This window comes from Choristoneura fumiferana, chromosome 29, assembly GCF_025370935.1.
Source record: "Choristoneura fumiferana chromosome 29, NRCan_CFum_1, whole genome shotgun sequence".
In the NCBI taxonomy this organism is placed as follows: Eukaryota; Metazoa; Arthropoda; class Insecta; order Lepidoptera; family Tortricidae; genus Choristoneura; species Choristoneura fumiferana.
Window position 1 is genome coordinate 10,229,234 of NC_133500.1, and position 16,106 is coordinate 10,245,339.

The 16,106-nt window shown below is 40.3% G+C and overlaps 1 protein-coding gene across 2 annotated transcripts in view; it reads right to left on the bottom strand.

Annotated features, from left to right (window-relative positions):
* Positions 1-734: 734 nt before the first annotated feature.
* Positions 735-16,106, bottom strand: part of LOC141444325 (sprouty-related, EVH1 domain-containing protein 2-like) — a 34,474-nt gene continuing 19,102 nt past the window's right edge. Inside the window, exons 5-12 of one of the 2 annotated variants that reach the window (XM_074109861.1) lie at positions 13,700-13,737; positions 12,683-12,803; positions 10,223-10,311; positions 9,442-9,541; positions 8,192-8,279; positions 6,314-6,425; positions 4,199-4,290; positions 735-2,551 (exon numbers count right to left, since the gene is read on the bottom strand). In XM_074109861.1, coding sequence (XP_073965962.1) covers positions 2,368-2,551; positions 4,199-4,290; positions 6,314-6,425; positions 8,192-8,279; positions 9,442-9,541; positions 10,223-10,311; positions 12,683-12,803; positions 13,700-13,737 — 824 coding nt within the window. In that variant the 3' untranslated portion in view covers positions 735-2,367. Of the gene's footprint in view, positions 2,552-4,198; positions 4,291-6,313; positions 6,426-8,191; positions 8,280-9,441; positions 9,542-10,222; positions 10,312-12,682; positions 12,804-13,699; positions 13,789-16,106 lie in introns of both variants that reach the window. The other variant, XM_074109860.1, reaches the window with a different exon arrangement.

Consider the following 16,106-nt stretch of genomic DNA (forward strand, 5'->3'; position numbering starts at 1 on the left):
GAATAATCATACACAATAACCGTGAGAGGAGCATCCGCGACCCCCGGGGGATCGCGACCCATAGTTTGAAAAACACTGAAGTAAACAAAAGACGATAAAGACGAAACGACGAAGACGAGAATAACAATGGATAACTAAAATATCAGCCACAGACATGGAAGACTTAACTATACAAGATTTAAGAGAAACCACTGTAATCTGACAAGTAACCTCATTGCATAGTTATCGGGTGTGGCCTGTAATACGAGAAATAATTAAAACATAGATCGTAGTCAAAATGAACAACATTAGTTCAGCGACTTTTAAAAATAATCAGTTTTTTTTGTTTTTATTCCACTAAAGTTTACTCGAAGAAGCAATGCAAAGCAAAATGTTTGATGTTTGTAGCGTGACAGGCGATGTCAGTTGTGTTTTAGGATGGCGTACATTGATTGCAATATTAATTTGTATGAAAAAGGAAGAAGCTGCGCACATCGGGACAGATGGCTGTGCTCTCGTTTCGGAGGCCAAGACCCCTCTTTGGTCCCTGAGGCCAAGTTAGTTAGTTAGTTATGAAAAAAGGAAAATCTAAAGACTCCATTATTTTTAAAAGTCGCTAAACTAATGTTGTTAAGTTTGACGAGTACGGTCTATGTTATATTTATTTGTTCGTCTTACAGGCCACACCCGGTATAACATATGACAGTCTTTTATACGGGTAGGCCCCTGTAACAAGAGCAAAAAATAAAACACAGGTTCTGATACTCAAATGGAACTTCTTTAGTTCCAGCAACTCTCAAAAATTAAGTAATTTTATCATTATGTTTCTTCCAAACAAATTAAATGCTATTTACAATGTACGGCATCCAATAGCCTAAATATATGGCCTAAATGACATCGCCTGTCACGTATCAAAATGACGTATTTTGCAATACGTTACTTGTCCAATTAAACTTTAAAACTATAATAAAATCATAATACAAGTTATTTTTAAAAGTTGTAGAACTAAGTTAGCTCAAGACGAAGAGTGGAAGCTGTGGTTTAATGTTTTGCTCCTGTTACAGGGCCCACCTTGTAGATTTACTTTTACTAAAACCCCTTTAAAAATGCCTTAACCTTTCACCAAACAATTACAAAACTTTGTGTCAAAAGACAGAATAACGAGTAAAATCTTCATTCTTTTGTATTTTCAAATAAAATGGATGCAGAAAACTTTATTACTGTCGACTGAAGTCGGTTAAAAAAGACTGTCATACGCTAAAACTATATTATATTATATCGAATGGCACAATACACTTCAATAAGTATACATTTACATTAATAACCACGGCGAATACCAATCAATATTAAAATGCTTAATAATTTAACATTTTATAGAGTTGCAACATTCATTTAAATATGACAACACATTTTATTCAACCATTGGGTGACACTCTTTCCCGGCCCGGATAATACCGACATGGAAATACCAACCGTTTTTCGTGTACACGCCCATAGAAGCTCCTGTCACTTTCTATGGGTGTGTACACAAAAAAACAGGGCCGGTATTTCCATGTCGGTGTTATCCGGGCCGGGTCGGGGTCTCACCCACAACCATTGACAGTTGAAAAAAATTATGCGCCGTTTAAAACTGACATACATAACAATCTGTAACGCATCATTAAATTATCCATGTGCATCTAAGAAACAACAAATTTTATTTTCGAAACACATTCATACATTAAAAGACACATTTATTGATTTGAATAATATGATCGTATCAAAAACTTGAACTTGCCATTCTATGTTACTCAGTTAGTAATAATTACAGGTTTGCTCATCGGTTTGATCGCGTCTCGACTATTATTATTACTAAATTCTGTGTTGCATCCCGTTCCATTTCATAGTACAATCAAATGCAATTATTAAATACTGACACTTTAGCCTTCACGTTCCACTGTCATCACTGTCTAAAGTTCTTGCAAGTTTCTTTACGAAAAAACTCCAGTGTTCTTTCAATTTCTGGCTTCTAGGTGTGATAAAGTGCCTTCATTCATTTTTTAACGCAAGAGTAGTAAAACCACTTGAATACCTCACTTCCGTCATATAGCTGTCGTACGTTGTTTCACTTTCACAAATAGTGAGTGCAAAGCAGTCTGTCCCGCGCACTTCATTGACTGTGACACTAGTCAGCGGCCGTTACAAGTTCCTACAAAGTCTGTAGCTAATCTACACCGTGTGTCACACTTAACTAATGTGACCCACGTTTTAGTGTCACACAAACTCATCCCGAGTCCATCGCGTTCACTAGTTGTTATAAGTCACAGCGAAACTGAACTGGGTCGCACACGCAAACAAATCACGAGCGTGCTATTAATGAAGTGACTCACTAGTATTGTGAGCGCTGTACTAGTGGGCACGTGCTGGTTCTGCCCGGCTCACTGGGTGTGGCGCGTGGAGTCCGGTGCTAGTGCGCGGGGCGTGGTGTCCGCCGGCGCGGTGGGCGGCGCGCGCGGCGCGGTGCGCGCAGCGGAGAGGCACGTAGCAACAGAGACACGGCACCAGCAGACTGAGGAGTGTTATGCCCACCCACCTACAACATAACCGTGTTAGTAAAACTATTACATATTGTACTAGTGTCTGCCCACGGCTTCGCACGCGTGAAAAATTAGATCAGCAGTTGAATTGAAATTTCGGGATTTCAATTAATTCCCATAACTTATATCGGATGGCAAGCACGGAATGTTCGTGTCTGTACAGAATACCCTGGCGGCGTGCTACCTACACCAGCAACTACCAAATGCGGGGGCGGCGGCAGACGCCCGGGAACGCCTCAAGGTCACGAAATATAGCTGTCTCGGCGCCCAACATCATTTCTTTGCTTTCGGCGTCGAGACTCTAGTCCTTGGGGTAAGGGTGCGCTGGAGCTACACAGGGAGCTCAGCAATAGGTTAAGGGAGGCAACAGGCAACCCTCGCGCCGGCAGCTTTCTGCGCAAAGAATCTCAATCGCAGTTCAACGCGGGAATGCTGCCTGCGTGATGGGCACCATGCCAAGAGGCCCACCTCTCTTTTTAATTAAGTTTTAATTTTAATAGTAGTTTTAGTCCTATGGATATTCTGTATTTATAGCGGTTAACGTTATGTGAGCTCTGCCTACCCCATTTGGGAATACAGGCATGATTTGTGTGTGTGTGGTTAAGTAATCAAGTAGTAGTAGTTAGCCCGAGATGGACGAATAACAGCCTTCTGACCACTTCGACATTTAAAAAAAAGATTTTGTTCTCTCTTCTTCAAACACAAGAACTTACGAACGCGGCCGCACCGCTAAGCTTATACACTAACTAATTCCAAACGTGTCAAGTGATAATTCACGCCCATCCACTTAAACAAAAAATAGGAAAAATCTAATTTAATTGTTTACACTTTTCAAGTAGCTTAAATTTAAGTTAAAATTTAGTTAACTACTTGATAGCTTAATACGTGTGAACCAGCCTTAAACCCAACTGAGCCAATTTTCACGACTCTAAACACAGCTGTTAAGATTTCGAGATTTTATATCGATCAGTGGGAATATTGGGATAAAAAGTAGCCTTTGTGTTATTCCAAATAGCCAGCTACACACTCAATTCCACCCAAATATGTAGGTAGGTTATATGAAAAAAAAAAAAAAAAAAAAAAGCTTATTTCACTGAACTACAAAAATCTTTCCCTTAGATATTTTGACGAATCTAATTATCGTTCCCCGTTCCCGTTCGGGGAGTAAAGTTCTCGAGTGGCGACCGCGAACCGGAAGACGAAGCGTTGGCAGGCCTCCCACCAGGTGGACTGACCACATCGTGAGAGTTGCGGGAAACTGATGCAAGTGGCGAGTTGTCGTGCATTGTGGCGTTCTAAGGGGGGGGCCTTTGTTCAGAAGTGGACGTCTTCCGGCTGATGATGATGAATTATCGTTCTTAAATCTAATTATATAATGAATTGCAGGTGGCAGGACCTTGTGCAAGGTCCGCCCGGATTGCTACCACCATCTTGCTCGCTAATCCTGCCGTGAAGCAGCAGTGCTTGCGTGGAGAGTAAGACAGACGGTGAAATTACTGACACTTGAGGTATCCCATCTACCCCTGGTGTTGCAGATGTTTATGGGGCGGTGGTGATCTCTTACCATCACGAGACCCACTTGCTCGTTTGCCATCCAGTCGAATAAAAAAAAAGGTTATGTGTGTGTGTGTGTCAGCACTGACCGCTTGGCGCAGGCGTCGTCGGGCGCGGCGCAGGCGCACGGGTGCACGGCGAAGTCTCCCTCCGCGTCCGACATGCAGTGGTACAGCATACACTGACAGACAGACATATTTATTAAGGCTACTTATCTGCAGTGCGGTTTAAAGGGGGACGGAGGGGACTGGGTCGTTTCCATCAGAGATGAGCGAGGAATATTTAAATAATAATAATACCTCTAAATATCATGGGACACTTGACACCAAATTGACCTAGTCCCAAACTAAGGAAAGCTTGTACTGTGGACACTAGGCAGCGGATAAACATACTTAAATACATATTAAACATCCAAGACCCGAGAGATACGTATTGTTCAAAAAAATATTTGCCCCGGCCGGGAATCGAACCCGGGACCACAAGCTTCGTAGTCAGGTTCTCTAACCACTTGGCCATACGGTCGTCAAAATATGTTTGTCATGAACCAATAGAAACGCTTAATTTACCTATCTTTGCACAGCACCGCTCTGGTGGAAACAGCTGAGCGGAGCGAGGCGAGGTAAAATGAACGTTACTATTGGTTATGATAACAAAAAATTGAACCGACTACAAAAAACCATGAAAATAATTTTCTACCAGTCTGAAGTCGGTCGGTGCCTCAGCACGAGCCAGCAGGAGTGGACCTATAGTCATCTACCTCACCTACGCACTTTATATTGGGCTTCAATCACTCCTGCTGGCTCGTGCTGAGGCACCGACCGACTTCAGACTGGTAGAAAATTATTGTCGTGTTTTTTTTTTTTACTCGGTTAAATTTTTAGTTACAATTTTTTTTTCACGGTTTTAGTGAAAATAATCTAAGATACAATAGTTTAATATCAACTGCTCGTCACCTTTTACGAAAGATTGCTTTTCCCGATGCAGAGACGTTCATTATTGAGGAGTCCTGCCTGGTGATTCACCACCCGTTTTACCATATGCATTACGAGGGGCATAAATTGCTTAGCAACTGTGTCAAAGTAATTAAGATTCAACCCGTGGAATACAGGTTATTGAGTAGTAACTCCGATGGTCAACTGTGGTTTTCATCATCAGTTCCACTTCACCAAATGATGATTTTCTAGAGGAAATGCACGAGTTACTACTAAATATATCCAATTTACCATAGGTGTCCCTACAACATCGATTTCCTTAGGATCCAATCATCAGATCCTAATTTGCTGCTTATGGGACCTAGGTAATTAAGATATTCCTAGACGAACGCAAAAACAATTTTTCAAATCGGTTCATAAATGACGGAGCTCTGAGGTAACAAACATAAAAAAAATACAACAAAATTTATAACCTCCTCCTTTTTCAAGTCGGTTAAAAAACACATCCCTCGCACATCTCTGGTTTCAACGCAGCCTGTTCTATAATCGGATACTAAAGCCGACTTTAGAATTGCAAGAAAAATCGTGCAAGTTGCATTGCTCGGCCGTAAAGCCAACCAGTTTGTTGTGGTCAATCGAGCGCCGCAATGTAATGCAACTTGCACGATTTTTCTTGCAAGTCTAAACTCGGCTTAAGAGCCAATCCATTTTATTCTATTTTTTTTTAGTAGTCTAGTAGCGAGTAGCACCCCACCACGCGTCCGTGCTCACTCGGCCGCCGTAAAACAAGTCCGAACCTGTCGATTTAGTCGAGTTCATTAGTTGACGTGAAAATGTTTCGCTGGAGCGAGGAAAAACCACTGACTTGTGAGCTTGCAGGTGGTGGGACCTTGTGCAAGGTCCGCCCGGATTGCTACCACCATCTTGCTCGCTAATCCTGCCGTGAAGCAGCAGTGCTTGCACTGTTGTGTTTCGGCGTGGAGAGTAAGACAGCCGGTGAAATTACTGGCACGTGGAGGTATCCCATCTTAGGCCTCTAGGTTGGCAACGCATCTGCAATTCCCCTGGTTTGCAGATGTTTATGGGCGGTGGTGATCTCTTACCATCAGGAGACCCATTTGCTCGTTTGCCATCCAGTCAAATAAAAAAAAAAAAAAGCTTTACTCGACTGTAATGCGAACGATTTTTAGGCAGTAGCGAATAGTTTAGCTACTAAATTACTCGCCACTAGACTAAAATACTAGCCTAGTCCGAACAAGGCTTAAGGGTTACCTGCGCGCATTTGATGCAGGAGACAGCGTCGACGCACGCGCGGCACGCGTCAGGCGCGAACTCGCACGCGCCGGGACGGTTCGCGCTCTCCAAATACCACTCGTGACAATGCCTGACAAATACCAAGTTAAATTAACATCACATACAATTAGGGCAATAATTATTATTCATTATTATTATTTACTAGCGTTTACCCGCGGCTTCGCACGCGTAAATCATTAGATACAGCAGTTGAATTGAAATTCCGGGATTTTATTAACGCATTCACTGCCGCCTGACTTGACTTGACTGACCACAGGTGCCACCGACGCACATGGGCGTTCAAATGTATGAATAATTATGACAGCGGCACTGGGGGAAAGTGCAAAACGTATATATGCGTCGGTGGCAGTTATGCGTTAAATTCTCGTGGGAATTCCCTAAAATTACATCGTGGTTTTTATTGACGTTAAATCAAATCACCCGTGCCAAATTTCATGGCTTTAAGCCCAGCGGTTATTAGTTCGAGATTTTATCCCTATACCGTGGGAACATCGGGATTAAAGTAGCCTGTGTGTTATTCCAGACGTCCAGCTACCTATGTACCAAATTTCATGACTCTAAGCCCAGCGGTTGTTATTTAGAGATTTTATCCCTATCCCGTGGGAATATCGGGATAAAAAGAATCCTATGTTTTAATCCAGGTTATAAACTAACTTTTTGCCAAATTTCATCCAAATCTGTCCAGCCGTTTTAACGTGAAGAAGTAACAAACATACTCACTCACTCACAAACTTTCACTTTTATAATATTAGTAGGATTAGAATAATTTTGTGAATGTTTTGCAATACCTGAAATTAATTATGGCAAATATGCGTTACAGGGGAATGAATGTCTGTGTTTTGAGACAGTTTTGTCTTTTGGAACCTTTGTCCTCCCTTTTTCCGAACAAAACGGGACTACGCAACACTGTGGCATGCTCGATATTTTTGTGGTACGGTTTTAAGGTATTACACGTAAATAAAATTTCAATGTAAATTTTGTTTTCACACCCGTAATAACAAACTAAACACCATACTTCAGTCAGGCAGGGCCTTTGTCTACAGTGGCGCCAACTGGTGAGCTCGAAAACGGTAGCCCTCACATTTAAACGGAACCCTTATAGTTTCACCATGTCTGTCTGTCTGTCCGTCCGCGGCTTTGCTCCCTAACTATCAATGCTGGAAAGTATAATTTTGCACGGATATAATGTAGCAACTACGCAGACAAAATGGTAAGATAAACAAATATAATCTTTTTTTTAGAGTAACACCTGTAGACGTAAAGTGGGAATGATTTTTTTCCAACTAACCCTATAGTGTGGGGTATCGTTGGATAGGTCTTTTAAAACCGTTAGGGGTTACCAAGACGAATTTTCGATTCAGTAATCTGTTTGCGAAATATTCAACTTTAAAGTGCAAATTGTAACACAGGGACTCCCTAACACAGGATCCAGAGTCGTAGACTCTTGTTTATAAGCTTTTTATGCAATAAATTATTTTCATTTTTTTTCCATTAAAGTCGAGCGTCGTTCCCTTCCCCCCCCCTTACATCTTATTTCCATAGCAGCGTGAGGTATAAAATATACCAAAACTTGGAAGATCAGTACACAATACGAAATCCATAGAAAAATATAATATCTTGGGCGTGTCCGACACGCTCTTGGCCGTTTTTTTTAACCGACTCCAATTGATGAATTGATGACATTTTAGATTATCTTTAGACGTCCTGAACTTTTACTAGATAAACTAGAAACTAACAGAATCTTCAACCATGTACAAAAATGTGCCCATGAAAAAAAAATGCTCTAGCTTGTAACGTCCTTTTATGACCCTAGTCTTCTTGTACCAGTGTACACACCTGCATTTTAATCTTGCTTGGAAGGTTTCCGTTGGTTTTTTGTCGGGAAGCGGAGGCGGCCCACTATAGCTGCATTTCTTTATTGACCCTGAAAATAAAATAGATATAGAAATTATTTATTCGTGACAATATAGCCTAGCATAACAAAAAGATATTAAATTTTTAAAAAAAGTTGATTGTCTCGAAATGGTCCCAAAACAGCAAAAATTGCCGGTCTTACGAACGGAGCTGTTCCTTCTTTTGGAGTTTGATTTTGATAAGCGTAAGCGATTTCCCGAAGTAGGCGATATGTCGCACCGATCATGAAAATTGGAAGGTCACAAAATATATTTTATCCTGAAAAATCCCACAGCCAGCGACAAACGAATGTTTCTCATCATCATCATCTCAGCCGCAGGACGTCCACTGTTGGACATAGGCCTCCCCCGTAGACCTCCAGTTGCTTTGGTTGGAAGCGGCCTGCATCTCGTTGATGGACGTCCTACAGCGCTAGCCGATCCGCGGCGTCAATTCGAGAACTTTTCGGGCCCGACTGCCATTTGTTTTCCCCTAATTCACTTGGCTATGTCTGTGACCCTGACCCTCGTTAGTAAAGATTAATTAATAAGGTAAACGTACGTTACTGCCCCAATAGTTGCCATCTTTAATATGTCATACGCTGGGTGAGTGTAAGAGTGGCACAAATAAAAATATTAAATTAACTACTAATGAACTGTTACAATACAATAATTATAGCTCATTATTGTTTTTATATTTTGACTTGTGCCTTCTTGCACTCACCTTAGCAATAGAGGTGTTACCGAAAATACAAACTGAGACATGGATGCACAGAAAAACCAGAGAGACCAGCGCTGGGAATCGAACCCACGTCCTCAGCATTCCGTGCTGCGTGCTATACCCCTACACTACCACTGGACAGGAGTACAGACACAATACAAAAATACTCCAAATAACCAATCATAATCGGACGTTTACCTTAGTTATAAGGCAATCAATGTGAAAGTTTGTGAAGATGTTTGGAGGTTTGTTTGTTACTCAATCACGTCTATACCGCTGAACCGATTTAGATGAAATTCGGTATACAGATAGTTTCGAGTCCCAGGGAAGGACATAGGATAGTTTTTATCCCGAAAAATTGCATATTTCCCGCGGGATAGCGATTGACGAATTCTACGCGAACGGAGTCGCGGGCAACAGCTAGTAACTAATAACAGGAACATCGATTTTTCAAAACTAATGGTTATTCTTACCAGAATCTCGTTTCAGTAAGGGCGGTTTGTTATTGGGTGAAGACTTTTCTGAACTAATCATGCCGCCCGGGCCTACTTGCGGGTACGTGTATTCATGTACCTGCAATAAAATGGGAGTAATTTTATTGGGTGTAACTGGACTTGTTAATGTTATATCCTCCTAAGTCCCCGCGTACTTTATAAAGGACCAATTAACACTAAGAATAACGGCCGAATGTACTTTATAAAGTACAAATTGTTAATTGAAAAAAAAAAAAAAACTAAGGATTTTGAAATAATATCCAAAATAACAAAAGCAGGTCAGCCACGTCTAGGTCTTAAGCTCTAAGTTTGTTAAAAAAATTCAGGACTCAGGAGGCTATACTTGGTTTGGATAGGTATTTAACTAAATGCAAACAAAACAACCACCATGTAATTAAACCATCTAAACATTTACATTTCTGTATTGAAGTACACTAGTCTAGTTAGTATTACAATGATAGATAAGTAAAATTTTAAAATCCTTGAATGTACCAAATGTAGCAGTTGAAGTTTGTTTACATTTAGTTAAATACCTATCCACACCAAGTACTTATAATATAGGCTATTTTACATGAATAGTTATGTTGAAAAAAAGTATACCTTTTCTTTAAAAATGTATTTAATTTTTTCATACAAATTTTATGAGTCAGTTTTGTAATGCCCGCCCATACTGTGTATGAAAAAAAAAACTGACGTTTTTATTTGGGTCATTTTTTTAAACTATTGGAACCGACTCGCGCTTGACCGGAAAATTACTTACGGCTGACAGGTGAACGTACGGACAGCGCTCGGGGTCGGATTCGTCGGCCATCTTGTCTTCATACTGAATCTCGTACGATTTCAAATTGTCTGAAAGTAGAGTTAAATAAAATTAAAACTTACAAAAACGTAAAAAAAATATTTTTTACTTTCACCTTTGAACACTTTTTTACTTTGAAATTTTATCTAAATTTATTTATTTATTATTAAGTAAAACAAAAATTTACTCAATATTATAGACGTATGCGAATTGCATGATATGTTTTGTATAACTTGCGTGATGAGTGATAGATATCTGCGGTGTGCAATGAGTAGTGGTTTCACGTCATGTATATCTCATGTGTGATAAGTGCATGATTCATATCATATGAGATGATGATGGATATCATATGAGTAATGCGTCTTGAATGTCTCATGTGTAGCGTATGGTGGATATCTTATGAGTAATGTGTGGTGGATATAGATGCGAAGCCGGTTACTAACGATTTTAACCAAGTGGTTTAAAATGCTTTTTTGTTTATTAACGGTTATTTAACCGCGTTTTAGGCTTATTACGGTTAAATACCACCGCTAGATGCCGCTAGCGGCTTGAAATGTGTATCGCGAGTTGCGCGATGATGCCAGCTTCAACTTGCGGCAAAGGGGCGGGCGGCGGGGGACGAAGGGGCGCGTGCCCAGCCGAGACACTGCTGGCGATCGCGGCCAGTACAGCGAGAAGGAGCGAGTAAGGCAGCCACAGACTGCTCAGAGAACTAACGTTCAGACGGGTAACTTCCATAGAAAGAAAACCGCCAAATGTATCTCGATTATAGATTTTGACAGTTACTTTTTTTAATTCTTGTGAAATTCTTGGGGCTGTGACATCGTCTGTTATGCCAGAAAAGATTTGTGGCGTGAAGAAGTAACAAACATACTCACTCACTCACTCACAAACTTTCGCATTTATAATATTAGTAGGAAGTAGGATAAAATCTAAAATGAAATCTTTATCATTCGGATACCGATTTTTCACTTCACCTAGGAGTTGACTACACAAAAAACATATTACCCTTTTTCATTGTCGCAGTCGGATAATTAACCGTTAATAACTGCATTTTATCGGTAGCTAACGGGTTTATTACAACTATAGTGCTTTACAACTATAGTCTCATGAGTAATGTAACGTGTGGTGGACGTCTCATGTGTGTGTGGTTCATGTCTGATGTGTATTGTGTGGACGATTTCTGATGTGGTCTACGAGGTCAATGTTTTATGTGTGATGTGTGATAAAAAGTAACGAGTCTAATCAAAGTCAAAGTCAAAATATCTTTATTAAATTTAGGCTATACGAGTAACAAGCACTTGTGAATGTCAAAAAAATCTACCACCGGTTTTCGAAAAATCTCTCAGAGACATTTGTGGTGGATGTCTCCTGAGTAATGCGTACTGAATGTGTCATGTATAACGTATGGAGGATGTTTGATGTGTACTGTGTGGTGGATGTCGCATATGCAATGTACGGAGGATGCTCATGTGTAATAGTGGTTGATGTCTCAAGTAGAGACCAGGGTGGGTAGACCACCAGAGTTTTTTGGTATTCGGCCGAATAACGCCTACTATTCGGCCGAATACCGAATACCAAATCATGAAAAAAAGACACGTCATATTACTTAAGATTATAATCTATTATTACCAAATTACAATAATTTAATAAGTAAAATTGATCAGTGGTAAAATTTGATGGATAAAAACAAGCTTTTCAGCATTTGTTGATAGCAAACGATTACGCTTTTCGTCGTTAATTATACCAGCTTCAGAAAATAACCTCTCACTATACACGCTGCTTCCAGGAGACGAAAGATAAACTTTAGCAAATTTGAAGAGGTCGGTGTATTGTTTTTCGTTTGGGTATTATTTATAATGATCTGACAAAGCTTGCCGGGACGTGATTTACTCGCAATTGAATGAAACAACAGACAGTCAAATACCCGCCCGCGCTCTCGTATGCATCGCAACGAGGGAGACAGGTTGCGACTCGGCTTATTCTCGTTTACGCGCTCGACAAGCATGTATTTTGAGCCGAATATTCGGTATTATTTGAAGCCGTGGTGGCCTAGTGGTTTGACCTATCGCCTCTCAAACAGAAGGTCGTGGGTTCAAACCCCGGCTCGCACCTCTGAGTTTTTCGAAATTCATGTGCGGAATTACATTTGAAATTTACCACGAGCTTTGCGGTGAAGGAAAACATCGTGAGGAAACCTGCACTAACCTGCGAAGCAATTCAATGGTGCGTGTGAAGTTCCCAATCCGCACTGGACCCGCGTGGGAACTATGGCCCAAGCCCTCTTGTTCTGAGAGGAGGCCCGTGCCAAGCAGTGGGACGTATATAGGCTGGGATGATGATGATGATGAATTCGGTATTAGGCCAAATCAGTATTCGAGGTATCTCTACTCAAGTGTAACAGGTTAGGTGATGCGTTACCAGGGTGGTGTCGGGGCAGCGTGATGGCGGCGAGGATGGGCGTCTGCGTGAGGTCGTGGCGCGGCCGGCTGGCGGTCGAGTTCTCGGAGCTCGAGCGGGAGTCCGACGGGAGGTTCAGACACTGCGGATGGATATACGCACTTAGTAACCATACACCAGTAGCGTGAAGGTTGCATGGGATAATAATAGGCTAGTTGGAAACTCCAATTACTCCATCAGTTAAGTAGATAAAAAAAAAACCATGGGACACTTGACACCAATTATTGACTTAGTCCCAAACTAAGCAAAGCTATGCATATATTTTTTAATTTTGATTTATATTTATAATAATACCTTTATCATTATCCTTTATAATTAGTCCGTATTTATCGCGATAACTAGCTTTTGCCGCGGCCTTGCCCGCGTAGAATTCGGTTATCGCGCGCTGTTCTCTCGGGAACTGCATTTTTTCCGGGCTAAAAACTACCTCTATGCTAAAAAATCACGTCGATCCGTGGCTCCGTTTCGACGTGAAAGACGGACAAACACACACTTTCGCATTTATAATATTAAGTATGGATTGGGTAACTTCATTGACAAAAAGAATATCCTATTAAATCAACCAGTGAAATTATCAGAGAAATATTGGGAATTTTGTCAGTCACATCAAATAAAGATGAAGCTCATCAAAGTTCGGGAACGGGGGCCGTGACGTCAAAACGTGCTTCATCATTTTTCGTTGAATTGAAAAAAAAAAGTGGCCAATATTTTGTGACTACCGGATGGCCAAGTGGTAGAGAACCTGACCACGAAGCTTGAGGTCCCGGGTTTCGATTCCGGCCGGGGCAGATATTTGTATGAATAATACGAATGTTTCTTCTCGGCTCTTGATGTTTAATATATACCTATTTAAGTATTATTTATCTATACATATAAGTATATTTATCCGTTGTCTAGTATCTATAATACAAACTTTTGCTTGACTAGATTAATTGTGTCAAGATATTTATTTTAATTTATATTTTAAATTAAACTTACCTCGAATATGTTTTGTTCCTCATCGTCCTCTTTCGGAGCTGGATTGTGTTTTTTGTACGCGTGAAGCGAAGGCCACGCCCCGCCCATACCTGAAACATAATTAACGTTGAAGACAAACATACAAGTACAACCTTCTACCTTACTACAGATAGCGCGCGCGTTAAATGCAGAGCTCAGGAATGCGATAGTGTTGCTGCCTTATTAGAATTAATGTCGAATTTATCGACATACAGAAAGTAAGTATGTCGATAAATTAGTAAAATAAATGTTATTTTAATTTATCACATCTTATTGTTCTTTTTTTAACTTACGCGCTTTAAGCGCATATTTATGTATATAAACAGGACTTAGCACCGATGGATGTAACTCGATTAAACCGTAAAAAAAAATGGAAACGAAGAACGAAAACTTGATGGACTCGGATCAGTCATCATCAGGGGTCGGACAAAAAGTGCCGATGACGTGAAACCACTTATAGGATGATTTTCAAATAGTATTTTTGATTTTCATGAACAAGTATCATTTATCAACCTCTTTATTAAACGATATGAAATTTATTTTATTCACTGAATTCCATTGATTTATTAACGATTATTATGTTACTTTATTAATGCTACTTTGTTACTACATGTCACACGGAAGTTTAAATAAAAACATCATCTTGTGTGCAAGAATAACGAAATTTTTACGGTCCTCATTACAATCAAGAAATACACGGGGTGCAACATGAGTTCTAACGCGATCGATATGTGAACGACAGCTATCAAGGACAGCACTACACTACAGGCGACTGAGGCGAGGCGTGTATAGCGGGGGGAGAGGCTCCCGCTCTTCACCTCAGGCCCCGCTATCGCGCGTTATCTGTACGTCACAACCGCAAGGCACACTAAAGCCGAGTCTCCACTTGCGCCGCAGCCATTTTCGGTGTGATTTTGAGTCGTGTTGAACACAAAAAACCGGCCAGAGCGTGTCGGACACGCCCAAAATAGGGTTCAGTAGCCATTACGAAAAAATAAGTAATATTTTATTAAGGATTTTCGTATTTTATACGGAATCTTCCAAGTTTAGGTATATTTTATACTTAGGCTGCCATTTACTCTTAAACTACTAATAATTTTTAAGCAAACTTAGCCGTTATAGTTTTTCCTTGAAAGTTTGATATACTTACTACATTTATGATTTTTTTTCAATATTTTCCACCCACCGGTTTAGATTTTGGAGGGGGGGGGGACGTTCGATTTTAATGAAAATTTGCACTTTAAAGTTGAATATTTTGCAAACAAATCACTGAATCGAAAAATCGTGTAGCAATCCCTAATGATTTCAAAAGACCTATCCAACGATACCCCACACTAACAAGGTTGGATGAGAAAAAAAAAACACCCCATACGTCCATGGGAGGTACACTAAAAACATTTTTTTTTAATGTACCATTTTGTTAGCATAGTTTACATACATATTCGTGCAAAATTACAGCTTTCTAGCATTGATAGTCCGTGAACAAAGCCGCGGACGGACAGACAGACAAGACATGGCGAAACTATAAGGGTTCCGTTTTTGCCATTTTGGCTACGGAACCCTAATCATGCTCGCGCAGCCCGCTCAGTGGAGACTCAGCTGATATCCTACTTTTTCGCAGAAATATTATACCAAAGTGCTTCATTTGCCAAACTGTTTTAATTCCCAATTCGCATTTTTCTGCAGAACAAAAAAAACCGTGTTTTTTCTTATGGTTTTATAGAAACAGGTTTAGGTTAGGTTTGTTTTATGGAAGCTCTGAAAAAATATAGTTTCAGAGAAAATCATGACATTGGAAATGAAGCAGTTTGACAAATGAAACGTTTGGAATAACTCGCCGAAAAGACAGAGAACCAACCGGCTGTACGTGTTTTCATCCTGTGATTTAGACAGTTATAAAATAGATTAAAAGTAAAATTACTGTCTTTATAAGCTTATGACTAAATTTTTAAAGGAACATCAGCAGGTTAAATGAAGTTACTTTCTCCAAAAAGAAGCACGAAGCATACTCTTCTTCTTCTTTAGTCGTTCTAAACCGCTAAGGTGTAGGCATCCTTCAGCTTGCCATCTGTTCTGTACCCTTAGTGTAAGTTTTCGATTACAAAATACGTCTCGATCGCGTTCGCGTTAAAAATCTCAATTTGTATGGAAACACGAACAGCGCCTCTAGCGGAAAGTTTGCGATGTTCGTGCTACCATACAAATTGAGATTTTAACGCGAACGTGATCAAGAACGTATTTTTGTAACCGAAAACTTACACTAAGGGTACCGGTCTTGAGCAGTTTCCAACCACTTTGTTCCCCCCAGTCTTCTCAGTCAGTCAGTCTAACTCGAACTCTTACAGCCTTATTAATAAACGTGGAGTAGGTTTAACTTTAATTCGAGGTT